The 17,162-nt window shown below is 45.9% G+C and overlaps 1 protein-coding gene across 9 annotated transcripts in view; it reads left to right on the forward strand.

Moving 5' to 3' along the window:
* Positions 1-17,162, forward strand: part of MTA1 (metastasis associated 1) — a 185,207-nt gene that overhangs the window by 154,623 nt on the left and 13,422 nt on the right. For 5 of the 9 annotated variants that reach the window (XM_077260688.1, XM_077260686.1, XM_077260684.1 and 2 more), the window contains exon 18: positions 13,656-13,687. The exons of the other annotated variants lie outside the window; for them this stretch is intronic. In XM_077260688.1, the coding sequence (XP_077116803.1) occupies positions 13,656-13,687 (32 nt within the window). The remainder of the gene's footprint in view (positions 1-13,655; positions 13,688-17,162) is intronic. 9 annotated transcript variants of the gene reach the window in all.

A 17,162-nucleotide genomic window follows, 5' to 3' on the forward strand; every position in this document is an offset into this window, starting at 1 on the left:
AGTAGCCGTGCTCCTGGAATGTTGGGGGTGGATGGGGAGGTAGTACCCATAGCTGCGCCGGCTGATGGGTCTGTGGAAATCCCCAAGGAGACAGCCTACGTAGCTGCTGTCACCCGCAGTCAGATTGCCCGGAATGCAGATAACGTTCTGCCTTCTGGACCCTCCTCAGTCACAGGCGTGACAGAACCAGAGCAGGCCCAGAGAGTTCCCATGGGGAAGGGACCCTGACGTCGCTTCTGGCTGCCCCTAGCCAGGAGTTCCAGGCTGTGCTGCACTCAGATGCGAGCCTGTAGAATTTGAGACACCTCGCCGAGATGCCCACCTCCGTGACTGATAAGGAGAAGGTGTTCTGGGAACGAGGGAGGTTGTATCGGGAGACAGTACCCGGAAAATCGCAAAAGGTGTGGTTGAGGGAAAGACAGCTGGTCGTCCCATCCCAATTCAGGGGTGAGTTGTTGCAGATTACCCATGAGATCCCTCTCGCTGGACACTTGGGGATCAGCAAAACTAAGGCCCGGCTGTCTCAACACTTCTATTGGCCCAAGATGGGGACAGATGTGACAAACTACTGCCGCTCCTGTATCACCTGTCAAAGAGTGGGTAAGGCGGGGCCTGCTCTTAAGGCTCCCCTGATCCCTTTGCCAGTGATAAAGGAGCCTTTCCAGCGGATCACGGTGAACATTGTGGGCCCGCTGGCTGTCCCCAGCAGCTCTGGAAAGCAATACATCCTTGCTGTGGTAGACTGCGCTACCCAGTACCCAGAGGCAGTGGCTCTGTCCTCCACTAGGGCAGATAAGGTGGCGGATGCACTGTTGGCTATCTTTTCATGGGTATGATTTCCCAGGGAGATGCTTACTGATCAAGGGACCCAATTCATGTCTCGCTTAATGAAGGCTCTCTGTAAGAAAATGCAGGTGAAGCATCTGGTATCGAGTGTGCATCACCCACAGACCAATGGCTTGTGTGAGCGCTTCAATGGTACCCTCAAACAGATGCTTCGCATGCTGGTGGAGACCCAAGGATGCGACTTGGAGCGGTACCTCCCACACCTGCTATTCGCTTACCGAGATGTTTTGCAGGCTTCGACGGGGTTCTCCCCCTTAGAGCTCCAGTACGGCAGGCGAGTCCGGGAACCCCTTGGGTTGGTAAGGAAATCCTGGGAAGAGGAGCTGAACCCTTCTGAAGTGTCCATAGTGGAGTATGTCATGCGCTTCCGTGACAAGATGCAGACCTTGACGCAGTTGGTGCATGACAACATGACTCAGGCTCAGGCTGATCAGAAGCACTGGTACGACCAGAACGCCCTGGAGCTGACCTACCACGTGGGTCAAAAGGTGTGGGTGCTGGTCCCCGTACCAAAGGATAAGCTTCAGGCAGCCTGGGAAGGCTCATACATTGTCCACCAATAGCTCAACCTGGTCACCTATGTGGTCACGCTTGGGGTAGGCGAAAGGCCTTTCACGTCAACATGATGAAGGGTCATCACGAATGTGAACCTTGCGTCCTACCAGTCTGCAGCCTGCCCGAAGACGGGGAGGAAGATCCCCTCCTGGACATGTTGGTCCAAGCCAAGGCCGGTCGGTCCATTGAGGACGTGGATGTAAGCACCTTGTTAACCGAACCCCAGCGGTCGTAGTTGCGGACCATGATGGAACTCTTCCGGGTTGGGTTCTCCAACTGACCTGGAAGGACTGAGTTAGCGGTCCACGAGGTGGACACCTGGAATCATGCCCCACTACGGCGAACACCTTATCGGATCTCCGACGAGGCGCAGCAGGTTATGCACCAGGAGATCGATGAGATGTTACAGTTGGGAGTGATTTAACGGTCAAAGAGCGCGTGAGGCCTCACCTGTAATTCTCGTGCCAAAGAAGGATCGGACCACCTGGTTCTGTGTGGACTACAGGGGGCTCAACGCCATCACAGCCTCTGACGCGCACACAATGCCGCGCATTGAGGAGCTGCTTGAGCGGTTAGTTGGCGCAAAATATCTAACCATAATGGATCTGAGTCGAGGATACTGGCAGATTCCCCTGAGCCCCGAGGCGCAGGAGAAGTCCGCCTTTATCACACCCTTTGGACTGTACAAGTCCACGGTCATGCCGTTCGGCATGAAGAATGCCCCTGCCACTTTCCAGCGGATGGTCAACCACCTGCTTCAGGGACTGGAGACGTACGCAGTGGCATACCTGGATGACATTGCCATCTTCAGTTCCTCCTGGAATGAATACCTGTAGCATCTTCAGGAGGTGCTCAGGCGAATTCGCCAAGCCTGTCTGACCATCAAGCCCGGGAATGGGCACTGAGAGAGGTCCACTACCTGGGGCACTGGGTAGGTGGGAAGTCCATAAAGCCAGAGCCTGGAGAAGTGGACACGATCGTGTCCTGGCCCACCCCCAGGACCAAGAAACAGGTGATGTCCTTCCTGGGCACAGCAGGGTACTATAGGTGCTTCACACAGAACTATAGTAGCCTGGCAAAACCTTTGACGGACCTCACCAGGAAGAAGCTACCCCACATAGTTGACTGGACTGACGGCTGTGAGGGGGCCTTCCAGGCATTGAAAACAGCCCTGTACAACGCTCCTGTGTTGAAAGCAGTCAACCGTTCTTGATGCAAACCAACGCCAGCGAGTTTGGCCTCGGTGCTGTGCTCAGCCAGGTCGACTCAGGGAACCACGAGCACCCCGTGTTGTACCTGAGCCGGAAGCTTCTGCCTAGGGAAGTGGCCTATTCCACCATCGAGAAGGAGTGCCTGGCCATAGTCTGGGCCCTGCAACATTTGCAGCCCTACCTGTACGGTCGCCCCTTCACTGTTTTGACGGACCACAACCCTCTGCGCTGGCTGCATGCCATGTGTGGAGCCAATGGAAGGTTGCTATGCTGGAGCCTTGCCCTCCAGCAGTACGACTTTACAATTACTCACAAAACGAGCCGGGAGCACGGCAATGCAGATGGGTTGTCCCGCCAGGGCGGACCAGCTGAGGTGCGCATGGAGGAGTACCGCGAGGTGCTGCCTCCGTAGCGCCGTCCAAAAGGGGGAGGTGTCACGATAATGTGAATATGCCATGTTTGAGTATCTACCTAACTTTACAAGACACACGCTGCGGGCCATCCGACCCCCCTCTTCTCACTGCCTGCTTGTGTGTGTGTGAATCCTAAACCCTCCCTCTCCCCTGCTATATAGTGTAATGGGAGACCAATGTGCAGCAGCCCCTTCCTCCTCCTAGGAATGCCTTTGTCTTGGAACTCTAAAAATGTAAATAGTTGGAAAAGCAGTGCATATCATTACTCAGCCCACTCAGTGATATCACGACAAGAGGGCATATCTTTACCCCTGCTGAATAGGGTGTTAGAGTTGGTCCAGGAAGCAAGCTAACAGCTCGGCAAAGCTGTGCTCATGCATCTGGATATATGGAAACCCTTTCTCCTCCATAGCCTACGGCCAGTCATAAGCTGAAGTGATCTGAGCGCTATGTAAGTGTTCTCTTTTCAACTTTAATCCTATTTTATTTTGTAATTTGTAATGTACACCATGATTTTGTCTTCTTTATAATATATCTTTTATACTTTCTAAACACTGCCTACCTTTTTTATGGAGTAATATATATAATTTACTAGCTTGTCTCTCTGTTTTATAAACGAACTGTTGCTTCCTCTGAAGTAAATCACGCAACTGATTTGGGTTGGCTCTGTACCCGTCAACCCTTGTGGAATCGGAGCTGGTGGCAGCATACCTTGTCCTGTGCAATCGGGCATCTTTGCAGCGACCGGCGGCGTTGATAATTATTGTTCCCGCCTGTGTGGGAGTAGTTATATCGCCCTCGCTGCAGCGTGCCCAATAGCCAGTACATAGCAGGCAGCCTTTCTGGCGACTAATTACCCTAGGTGCATTACCTAATCTGACCTGAGGGTAAAGGGGGCGCCAGAGAGCTGCAAGTTTCAAACCGGAAGTGGGATATAGATAAATCCCCTTCAGAAGGAACCAGGGGCAACCAAACAACCCCTGTTTGTGACAAATTGGTGTGAGTAGTGGGGACGATAAAGATATCTTCCCCGAGATTCCTGACATATTGTTGGGATCCGTGACATATTGTTGGCAGCATAGTGTGAACCGTGACAGGTAGAATAGCGCTTTTACGGCTACGTATACCAACAAAGAATAATAGTAGTTGAACACATGTATGTATGTTACCTGAGACACCCGCTTACACCCTTGAAGTATTTGAACTTGCAGGACTGAGTGCGAATCCAACAATACCTAGATGACGTACTAACCGGCTCGGACTGGCCCATAGTTAAACATGGGAATCCCCCGGTGGGCCCCTGTGCAGATCTGAGCCCCCAACCCAACTGTATGGGCAGTACTTGGCATAATTCACTTGATTCACTCTGCACAGAAAAAAGCAGCATCTCATAATTCATTAACCAAACTATCCAGTTCATTATCATATAGAGATATAGGTAAATTTGTAAACAAGAGTTGTGTAATATTTCTATGCAGGTGAAAAGTGGGCCCCTCCAAAGTCAATGTTACTGGTGGGCCCTTGGCACCCCAGTCCAACACTGCGTACTCAAGTTCTTATCCTTTTAAAAGCTTCTGGTGTTGTCTGATCACATTGTCATTCCAGTTATCATTCAGCACCTCATTCAATGCCCTTGTTATTGACGCCGATACACCCATAAAAACAAGCAGAAAGCGAATTCATCATTCTGCTGGTGGTGTGACTCTTTCCAGTGGCTGAATCCAAGTGAGTTTTCCTTCAAGCTTCTCTGAAGTTGTGGTAGTTAGGAGAACCTGGAATGGCATCAAATCTTGGCTCGTTTTCACGTGACCTTTCTGGACCACCCAGTCTGCCAGCTTGAGATCATGTGCTCCTGACACTGATTCAGAGTCTGGAATGGAAGAACACACCTGTTTGTCACATTGTTTAGTCCATTATGCAAGAATTGTACATCGCTGGTCAAACTATCATTCTGCATTTGAAGTCACTATAGAAAGTATAACACTTTGGTTCAGTACCTAGAACAGAATCTCATGGAGGGACTAGTTTTTGTACCTGAGCGTCATCTTATTAAAGGGAACCTGACACCCCCAATATCGAAGATGAGCTAAGCCCACCAGCACCTGGGTGGGCGGTCCGATCCAATGGGCTTCGCTGTCCAGGGCCTCCTATCTTCATAGGATGATATCCTCTTCTTGTCTTCACGCTGCGGCTCCGGTGCAGGGGTACTTTGTCTGCCCTGTTGAGGGCAGAGCAAAGTACTGCAGTGCGCAGGTGGCGGGCCTCTCTGACCTTTCCCGGCGCTTGCACACTGCAGTACTTTGCTCTGCCCTCAACAGGGCAGACAAAGTACGCCGGAGCCGCAGTGTGAATACAAGAAGAGGACGTCATTGTAAGAAGATGGGAGGCCCCGGACCAGACCGTGACTCCGATCGGACCGGACCGCGACTCCCGTCGGACCGGACCGCAGCGGGGACCGCCCCTGGGTGAGTATAATCTAACCTCTTTTTCTCATCTTTCAGGTGTGGTGAAATGCTACCTGAGTGGGTTAGGGAACACTCGCTTGGCACAGGATTTAAGGACTCAGGCACGATTTCTCCACTTAAAACAGTCTAATCCGGTTTATTAAACATCATAAACCACATGACATACAGTCTATTTCATTACATTGATCAACGGAACACATTTACCATCGACAGTCTGTTCCAATGGCAGATCCGTGTCTGCTCGTAACCCCTTGTTACCTGGAGTTACCTTTCTGGAGCTCTGGCTCCACTCACTGACTCCTGCCAGTACTGGTTCACAGGAGAAAGCTGCCTCACTGGGATCGCCGTCTTTGTGACCAGGGTACCTTGGATAGTCCAGACCCACAGTAGAAACTGTAGCTTCTCCAACACAGAAGCCGTCACAGGTTCTGTAGATGCAGCCTCTCCATGCGCTTCCAGGAAGTCCAATCACAGGCACTTCCAACACACAGGCCATCAGTCCATGGTCTCACCAGGTGCTTGCAGGACTCCAGTCCATCCCAGGACAATCCAACACCCTGAGTATTCAGGTTCACGGTCTCTCAGGTGCTTCCAGGAAGACTCCACTCACAGGAGCTTCCAACACCGACCACCAGGTCCATGGTCTCTCAAGTTATTCCAGGAAGACTCCACTCACAGGAGCTTCCAACACCAACCGTCCAGGACCTTGCAAATGGACCAAACAGATCCATACACTCTGACCCATGTGACCAGACCTCAGTCACATTATATGGTTGTAACCACTCCCATAGATGGGAGTATGTGTGGTTAGCCAGTCCTGCCCAGCTCACCAGCTAACCCTATAAACCCGCCCTTATAAGTAAACACAACAAACTCTTGTGGAACTATAAGTCCCAGCATAACCATATAATTTTGGGCTTACAGCGCAGAGCACCTCTGCGACACATACCGGCCATTTACAATCCTGCCGCATTTGTCTCTTCACCATAATTATGCCTCCAAGCTCATCCTGAAGCACACACACAGCGTCCCCCTGCCTGTAACATGGGTTACCACACCACACAGGATACATCGGGGGCTTATCTACAGCATTCCAGAATGCTGTAGATAACCCCTGATGCTGGTGGGCTTTGCTCATCTTCCATTTTGGGGGTGACAGGTTCCCTTTAAGAAATGAGCTAAAAGCAAGCATTCGGTCCATGGCTTGCTAGTCTCCTCCTTTTCCTTCTGGATTTTTACTTTTTAGTTTCCCTCTCAGCCTTCCCAACTTCCCACTCTGTAGATGAAGAGCGTGGAAAGCCTGCTAAGTCCCAGAGCCTGTAAAATCTTCCTCATGACCTTTCCTGTAAAATGTGTACTTCTATCTCTTTCAATCACTTCAGGACCCCATATCTACATACCATCTCCTTCATGAGTTTTTGAGCAGTAACCTTAGCTATAGCTTTTTGCACCAGATATGCCTCAGGCAAACCTGAAAAGAGATCAAAATAAACCAGAACAAACTCATGTACCTCTTTGTGGTAGCTGTATATAGTTAATCTACAATTTCTGAAACGGTAGAGCAGATGAGGGGTGTATTTGGCCACTTGGGTACTATATCCTGACGTCACCCTTACCTTGTCCACCTAATCACACATACAGCTGTTTTTGACAAATATGTTAGTCCATGGGTTAACTGGGCCATCATTGAGTACAGAGCTTGTGGCAGACCAAGCTTACTGACCCTTTTTCACAAAAAAAGCTGGGCTTTCTGCGACTCCCACTTCTGATCTTCTTAACTCCCTAGAGAAGCAGGAGTGACAGGTGCCACTTAGGTTTGTGGTCTGCATTGGTACTAGACTCCTTGGCTCTAGGCCTATTCGCTGCTTCCTTGATGACTGCATCTGCACAAGCATTTCCTCTGGCTTCATCGGCGTCCGCATTGTCTTCTCTATGCTCAGCTTATTCGGTATCGGGAGAGCCTCCATCAGGGCCCTTACAGTCTCTGGTTTTTATCAGTTTCTCTTTTAACATTAAGAAACATTTACTGTCTGTCTACTTACACATTTGGCAATCTTAACCTTTTTCAACTCTACACGCCTCAGTGAATGCCTTCAGCTCTGCCTCCTGTGCCACTAGGTGAGGAGGGAGTGTTTTGGCTTTTATTATCTCATGTTGTGAAACCACAGCATATCCAATGTAGACTCAACAAGCATCTTAGTATCTGCATTCATCTAGAAAAAACTCAAAATCTGCGTTAAAAATGGGTTAATCTGAGACCTGGACCAGAGCTCATCCCACTGAATGCCTGCACTCCTTTCCACATAAAGATAACACAGGATGAGGGTAAAACAGTGTGGCAATACTTTATTGAACCACCAGCAGAAAATAACATCCCAGTAAATACCCAAGATGGTACAAATTACAGAGTCTCACCCTTCCACTGGCTTGCCGGGATTAGAGCAGCTGTAACTTCAGGGCTTCAAAGGCCGACTACCCCCACCAGTAGCACCCCGCTTTCGGCAGAAATCCACAGAGAGGAGATAACTACAAGCTTAGGAAGCTGACAGTCCATTGAGGTACGTGGCCAGGTGACCTGATTGTCCCAACCTGGCTTCTCCGAACGTCTCCATGAGTTCAGTGATGGTCAATGGAGCAGATCTGTATTCCTCCATCTAGGGCCGTGGTTCTTTAAACCCTTCATGACCAAAGGTATTTTCGTTTTGGTTTTTTGCTCCCATTTTTCCCAGAGGCATAACTTTTTTATTTTTCTGTCAATATGGCCATCTGAGGGCTTGTTTTTTGCAGGACGAGTTGTACTTTTGTACGACACCATTGGTTTTAACATATCACGTACTGGAAAACAGGAAGAAGATTCAAAGTGTGTTGAAATTGCAAAAAGTTCAAAACAGCTGACATGTGCCGGAAAATATGTGGGCTCACCGCCGGAGTGTGGGTGTCTGTCATCGGCATATTATTACGCCCGATGTCGGAAAGGGGTTAAGCTGGCATCCTGTAGAAGGTCAAATCTGTATTCCTCTTGATGAAGCTATGGTGCCTTGCCTGTTCTGTAGAGTCTCATTGCAGAAAGATAGAGATCCCTTTTTATACCCACAGTTGTACTCCAGACTATCATCCATAGGTCAGTGTATTTAATCAATCTGTATAGTTTGTCCTTCATTGTTTTGCAGATCAACAAGGTACATTGACTTATACAATGAGTAATCAACATATTAGCAAAGATCAAATTTTCAATAACACTGCGTCCCTTTCCTCCAAAGATAGCAGCACATTAATCTGTAGGAGCTGATATAATAGGTAAACAGCAGCCATTCAACAAACATCAATTCAAGAGTCAACTCTCTGTTGATCTCTGTCAGCCGCTCCTACTATTTTAAGGTACCTTCACACGAAACGACATCGCTAGCGATCCGTGACGTTGCAGCGTCCTCGCTAGCGATATCGTTTCGTTTGACACGCAGCAGCGATCAGGATCCTGCTGTGATGTCGCTGGTCGCTGAATAAAGTCCAGAACTTTATTTGGTCGTCCGATCGCCGTGTATCGTTGTGTTTGAAAGCAAAAGCAACGATACCAGTGATGTTTTACACTGGTAACCAGGGTAAACATCGGGTTACCAAGCGCAGGGCCGCGCTTAGTAACCCGATGTTTACCCTGGTTACCAGCGTAAAAGTAAAACAAACAAACAGTACATGCTCACCTGCGCGTCCCCAAGCCTCTGCTTCCTGACACTTACTGAGCGCCGGCCCGAAAGTGAAAGTGAAAGCACAGCGGTGACGTCACCGCTCTGCTGTTAGGGCCGGAGCTCAGTCAGTGTCAGGAAGCAGACGCTGGGGGACGCGCAGGTGAGCATGTACTGTTTGTTTTTTTTACTTTTACGCTGGTAACCAGGGTAAACATCGGGTTACTAAGCGCGGCCCTGCGCTTAGCAACCCGATGTTTACCCTGGTTACCCGGGGACCTCGGCATTGTTGGTCGCTGGAGAGCGGTCTGTGTGACAGCTCCCCAGCGATCAAACAGCGACGCTGCAGCGATCGGCATCGTTGTCGCTATCGCTGCAGCGTCGCTTCGTGTGAAGGTACCTTTACTTTCAACCCCCTCCCTACTCCTTATCAATACATGTGGAGGGGCTGTAGAATTGTCTCCTCCAGCTAACATGAGTTTTTGTTACAACATGTATTATAGGAGCATTTAAGCAATTGTGCTTAGATCTATGTGCCTCTCAATTTAAACAACTGTTTCTCCATTCTGTACTCTCCATACTATACATGTCCACTGTCCTGGTCCATTATAGAGATGAAGTACTCCTGATTCTTTCTGATTAAGTCCATCTAGTCCATTGTCAAAACAGTCACACAACACTATTTCCTATCATAGTCTCCTTACAAATCCTACTTATTACTTCCTGAGCTACATTCTTTCACTGTTCAGCTTCAAGTATTGTGCATTTTGCTTCCATGAACAGCCATCTGCTTGAATACAGACCAGACCACCCTATGAGGGAATTTTAGCCTTTTCAACATTTTTTTTAACAATCCATTATGTCATCCTTGCCTTCACATTATTTGAACACTCTTCTTGCTGTATTTCCTTTAAACGTATCTGTTTCCATTTATTCCCAAGCTACTCAGGTCTAGCTCTAGACACTTTAACACCCTAGAAGCTTACATCTGTGGTAGCACAACTTTTCTCATATGCAGGTAGGCACAAAATACATTAAAAGCTCTATAATCAATAAATATGGGGTTAGCAATGTAACGAATGGAAACGGAGGCATAGAAGTTGAAGTTCACATTTGTTTTTATTAAGGTTTAATGTAGAACCTCTGGGCCACGGTCCGGGGGACTCCGAAGGGGGCGTGACTACGTGAGTCCCAGACACCCGTGGTGAGTCCCCTCGAACAGGGTCAGAATGTTATGCCTGGGGGACACGGTTCTACCTCCAGTTAGACTCCGGACTCGTGGTAGCTGTCCCAGCGGGACAAACGGACAAGCAGGGTTAACGGGAGACGTGGAGCTAACCAGGTGGAACCGGGTGTATAGGTAGAAGCTGGTTCCAGCGGTACTGGCGTTGTCCGGAGATGAGGATGGCAGATTGCCGGGATGAGACTGAACTGGCGTAGACAGAGCGAACGTCGTCTAAGATAGCCGGGTTACTGATAGCTGATGATCTGTGGAAACAGAGAGTATTAGCAGAGCACTGGCAGAGAACTTTCAGAAACTGAAGCACATGCTGACAGGAACCGGAAGAAGCAACCATAGATACTTGTTGCCCCAGCGCCCTCCCTATGGTGGAGGAGCTATAAATAGCATTGAACAACACGCCATTGGCCAGAAGCATATTTTAAAAAATGCGCACTGCCTCTTTAAGAGACCGAGACCGGGAGCGTGCGCGCGTGGCCTAAGCACTCTGCCTGAGAATCTGCTGGCTGCACGCCAGGAATCAGGAGAGGAAAGAGACGCAGAAGCTGCATCCTGACAGCGTGGAGCCAGCACAGAGCGGGAGTCCTGACGGGGACCCCGCAAAGGTACAGAGACCGGACCAGGTGTAACAACCAAAGCCACTTAAAACCCTATAAAACTCAGTAAATGGACTACAAAATAACCTTCTGTTGAGTTGATTATTCGCAAAAGACAAATAAGATTGCTTTCACACATCAGTTTTTTGTTGTCAGGCACAAGCCGGCAAATTTTGAAAATAACTAATCCATCGGAAATTGTGAAAAACTGATGTAGAGAGAGGGAGACTCCAAAATGGAAAATGCATGATATTGTTTAAAAAAACAGAATCTGTCACCGGATTCCATCATTCGACCTAATGTTTCACCCGTTTTTCGCCGGATACGTCGCTGTCCGTTTCTTCAATGGACAGGAAAAAACTTTATGTCCATTTTCTCCGGCTGCCGGAAAACGGATTTTCGATAGATCCGGAAAAAAACGGATGAAACGTGAGGCCATCCATCGCAATCCGGCGCTAATACAAGTCTATGAGAAAAAAACGGATCCGGCGGCAACTTTTGCCGGATTCATTTTTTTTTTTTAATTCACCAGGTTGTGCCTGACGGCAAAAAACTGATGTGTGAAAGCAGCCTAAGACGGCAACACTAGCAATCCTCCTAATATAAGTACAACAGTACCAACGCATACAGTTCACAAAAGCATAGGTGACTTCCCAGTTCTTGGACCAGACTATTTAATGCAAAATAACTCAACCAGAATGGAGGTAGACAAAGCTCACAGTAAAAGTGAAACAGTTGTAAGAATAAGCTTCTTATCTTATGCTACAGCTTTTGAATTCACTTTTAGTGGACGGTCTATTCTCTCTCGAGATCCGTATGGTATACTGTCCGTCTGGTCCCGGGTTTCGGCACCAAATTCCGTGAGGGGAATACACTCTTCTATACCTTTTGAACTTTAAATTTAATAAGTTTGTTTGACAAGCACTCGGGAAATCAATGCATCACAGCCTTGAATGGTGTACTCAGGACTGCTGTTTTAGAACATGTTGGCATGGCACTTTAAATAGGGTCACAGGCAAAAGAAAAGCTCCCTCTGAACTATGAGCCAATAGAAACTTTAGAGGTGTCGATAGAAATGTGAAACTTCCCCACCCATCAGTGTTACTTAATCACCATTACACAGGGGTTACAAGACAAGATGGATAATACAGTTACGAAATAGATTCTGGTCTCTCACAAAAAAGAGCCCTATGTTATTAAAGAGGACATTTTGCTTACTCGAAAAAAGAGTTAAATACCTTGTAAAAATCCCTGTTCACTGATTCTGCCTCTTTTTTTCTCTGTTTTGCTCTGCATCGCTCCTTTGTAGAGATATTCACATTGGTTTCTTCAGTATGTGAAATTTCTGCTGCAGTCCAACTGGGCATGTCTTCATTGCGTTTTCTAGGGGTGGGTGCTGTCACCTCTCCCTCCCAGATACTGCCAATCACACTTCTGGAGAAAGGGCTGAAAGTGCACACCCAGAGAAGACTGAAGAAAAACCTAGTTGAGCTTCATATAGAAATTTCACATACTGCGCTTCAAAAGAGACAAATGTGAATATCTCTACATTGAAGTGTTGTAGCACAAAACAGAAAAGAGCGGCAGAATCTGGTGACATCAGGGATTTTCACAAGGTCGTTAACTCAATTTTTTGAGCAACTGACATTTTCTCCCTACGTTATATTTTTTTTTATCAGTTGTCTGTTATTTAGTTGGTTTTTTTTTTTTTACTTTAATAAAAAAGACTGGGATAGGAATCAGACCACATTTGATTTTAAGTCAATACAAAAATATAATGCCAAAGGGTTTTCCTTTTTTTTTTTTTTTACTATGTCTTCTGGACATTCTTTGGTTTTAAAAAAATAGATTATGTATTTATTTATTTTTTTACAGTTTCTGTATATTTTATCTGTTTTCTCAGGGATCCCAAACACAGATTAAAACTAAAAAAAAAATAGAAAAATTTCTATTTTAATGAACGATCGTCAGCTGATTAGGTGAAATGACCATACAAAACCAAGGTTGTGCATGTTGGATTTTTTTTTCAGCATTTTAATTCTAATCTATTGTGTATGGGGGTTTGTTAGGACACATATTGTGCTGGGAAAGGGGGCGTGTATGCCAGACATTTTGCATAAGTAAAGTATGGAGATTGTGGTAATGATGACATGGTTTTAATTCTGTGTGATCAAATGTAGCTTCAGACTATAAAATGGCATATTCAGTTCTACGTAATGGTAATAATAGTATAAATACTCTTCAATAAAAGTTAATATCATACCAACCCAAGCTCTAGATTCATGTTCACCCATCATTTCTCCATATATTCCTTCACAGACAAGTCCCAACCTGAGACAGAAATGCATTACTTTTTTCTAGTTGTGTGAACGGGCATCTGTACGACATGTCTAATGTAGGCATTTGGAACAATCCTTAGGAGTATTGCATTTAGTTATACTGGACGTAGGCACAACGTGCTTGCTGTTTTGGTAGTGAAAGCTGTAGGATTAATTACTAACTGGTGTATTATTATGTACGATCTCTACACAGTGCAGTATATGTTGTGTTATTTATTTTTTTTTTAACAGTGTTTGAAATGTTTGTGAAATTTGCAGAAACTACTCAGAAACAATGTCTTACCAAATCTATTTTTTTCATGTTTGTTAGGTATTCCTAACCATGGACAAACCAGACAAATGGTAAGATAATGTTCATTTAAAGAGAAACCAAAACTTCCAATGCAATTAGCTTGAAGTGGTTCTGTGCACCTGAAATTCAGCACATTTTTTTGTTCTGTTTCTGACATTTTTTTTATTATTAACCAATAGAGGGATTAATTAAAGATTCCAGTTGTAAAATTTTGATGTAGAATATAGTTTCTTTTTTTTAGCATTTTTTTTTCTTTACATCATCACATAGATGTTTAAATTTTATGTTTCAAACACTAAGTAGCTTATGTTTACCACAAAGTCTTGTTTGTGTGTGATATGGCAGGATGTCTTTCTCTAAGGTCGGGATCGCACTTGCGAGAAACTCGCACGAGTCTCACATCGCAATACCCGGCACTGCCACCGGCACTCGGACCGGAGCGCTCAGCTGCATAGAAATGGCAGTGCCGCCATTGAGATGAGAGACTTGTGCGAGTTTTTCACAAGTGTGATCCCGGCCTATTGCTAGGTACTGCTGGGAAGATTTAGCCTAGGGGTACAGAGGTAACATATGTTACCTGCCTCCATACTGTCACCATCTAAAACTGTCCATACACGTTATAGAAGTCGACCAAGCACAGAAGTTTTCTAGCGTCTGATGGCTAGTAACCAGACTCTGGGACGAGTATTTGTGTTCTCCACAACAGAGGAAGCCACTGCCGGATGCTTCTGGTAGTGGGCCTATCTACCTGCAGAGCAAAAGAATCTGGCATGTAAATTTAAACTTCCATATACTTGTACCTCTGGCTATGGCCTATGTAGCTTGAGAACAAAAGGATCAGGCATTTGAATTAAACTGGACGATACTTCTTCCTCTGGCAGCTGCCTATCTAGCTATAGAACAAAAGGATTGGGTGTTTTAATTTAGACTGCCTGATACTTCAACTTCTGGCAGCGGCCTATCTAGCTATAGAACGAAAAGATAGGATGTTTGAATTTCTCCTGTCTGATACGTCTTCTTCTGACAGCAGGCTATCTAGCTATAGAACGTTTGAATGAAACTGGATGATACTACTTCCTCTGGCAGCAGCCTATCTAGCTGGAGAACGAAAGGATCGGTCGTTTAATTTTAAGCTGGCCGATACTTCTACTTCTGGCAGCTGCAGTATATTGGTGCCTTATTATGATCAAGGCCGGTTTTAGATAAATCGGGGCCCTGGGCAAAATGCAAAGTAGGGGCCCCCCATCCTGAAATATTCCACCAACGACACTGTTAGGCCCCCTTCACATGTCCATATAAAACATGTACGTGTTTCACCAGTGTTTTCAATCAGAGTGTCGTCCATGTGCCATCCGTGTTTTTCTGGTATGGATACTGGAAATGAAATTACAAAGCTTCTTATACTTTCCATGTTAAACACAGTCGGCACACGGATGGCACATGTGGCACATGTATGGCACATGTACAGCACACGGACAGCACATGTACGGCATGTTTACACAGACCCATAGACTTGTATTGGCCCTTGTCATCTGTGCTGCTGGGAAAACACGGACATTAGTGCAGCGCCGTAGGTTAAATAGGCCACACGTGGCATGCATGAAAAACATGATCGGATGTGTGAAGGGGGCCGTATAGTCACATAATGGAAAACATTAGCAGAATTGCCGTCTTTGTCTACATCCTACCTCACAAACAGCAAAATAAAAAGAGATTTTAAAAAGTCCTATATGTCACCCAACCTACTCTGCTTAATCCCCTATGGCTCCAAGGCTGATGGTTCGGGGTCCCTGATGGTTATTATTCACTTTGCAGCCATAATATAAGGTGAAGCCACAAGACCTCTGCAACCCAGTGCTGAGACTGTCGGAGACCCCCGGAGCATCGGTGCTGGACCCGCGGGGGATTTATCATTTCACACTGATTATTTTTACATTCTCAGAAAACTCCTGTAGACACTGTTCACACCCACCATTTTTGCTGTGGATTGATCTACAGTGTTGGCAGGAAATATTCTGCTTTTTTGCAGTCTTTTTACTTGCATTATTGTGTCCCATTCAGAATAGGGAAAGAAAAGCTGCACACACACACAGATACACATATATATGTATACTTACCAGGTTCTGCGGATTCACTTGTGCAGATCTCAGCACAGAGGTTTAGGAGCAGTCATGATGATGAGGAAGGGACACAGACACAAAGGGTTGCAGACATCTTCCCTCTCCGACTCTCACATGTGCTGTACTGTGAGACGGCCCCTCCCCCTTTCTCAAGTTAACCTGACACTATCGGAGAGAAAGAGGGGGGGGGGGAGTTTAAGAGAGACAATCAAGGACTGCAGAGGATGCAGAGCATTATTCGAATGCTGTACATTGTCTGTGCACTTCATAAAGGGTCTGCAGACGCAGGGGGCCCCCTTTGTGGGTGGGGGCTCCAGGCGGCTGCCTTGTCTGCCTGCCCCAAACGCCAGCTCTGATTATGATATAATCATCTAGGTCGACATCGACTAGTGAAATAGTAATTTTTTGCTTTTATGTGTCATTAGGTTAGTAAAAACGAAAACACTTTAGCTTTGCATGCTCCGATTGACTGTTTTGTATAAAAAAAACTTTTTTAATACAAAACCCCTCTATACCTTACTCCCCCTCCCCAGGTGCAGCGCCGAGTCTGTGCCGCTGCTAGCACTGTCTGTTATTTTCAGTTGCACTACAGCCACTAGCTGAGCTCACTGATTGGCTGCAGCGCATTTCACACAAAATCAGTGTTGCAGACAATAGCTGATACCAGGAGCAGCGGTGGAAACTCAAACTGCGGCCAGGAAAAGAGTTTTTCCAAAACAAGAAAACCCCCTTTAAAGTGAAACAGCTGTTTTCTCTGCAAAATTCAGTAATTGTTTAAGAAGCCATGAAAAAAGTACAGCGAGGCTGTTGCATTTTTTAGCTGCGGTATGGCAGGTGCATGTGGTCAGCAAGTAATCCATCATTGTGATAAAACATTATCAGGTGATTGCCAAACATACTGCTCAAATAAGGGCGTTCTAGTAAGTTCAACATTTAAAGAGGCGACCTTAAAGGGCTATTTGCAGGTTTGCTGCAGATTTTCTGTATGGATTTGTAAACTTAAAATCTGTAGGGGAATTCAGTAGCAGAAAAATAAATAAAATTTAAAAAGTCTTAATGGGTAGGTCACATATGACATTTCTCTGTGGATTTTGTATTGTGAATGTCTCGTGGCTTTCGTAGTTTATTTGCATCTGAATCTGCACTGATTTTCCTTTTTTTTTCTTCTACACTGAAGAACAAATGTGCTTAGTTGCATTATAATTTTAGATTTTTATAGATCAGACTTTATCAGATACTAGATATGCTTGTTATTATTTCCTTTCATTTTGGATTAGGAACTATTTAATATTTTTAAAAATGTTTTAAACTAATTTTTTTACTCCCTCCAAGGGGAAGATTGATTTTTGTTTTTTTGTTTTTTTTAGAATGACTCCTGTATACTTTCTCTCTTTAGTTATATTTT

The sequence above is a fragment of the Ranitomeya variabilis genome, chromosome 1 (genome assembly GCF_051348905.1).
Source record: "Ranitomeya variabilis isolate aRanVar5 chromosome 1, aRanVar5.hap1, whole genome shotgun sequence".
Taxonomy (NCBI): Eukaryota; Metazoa; Chordata; class Amphibia; order Anura; family Dendrobatidae; genus Ranitomeya; species Ranitomeya variabilis.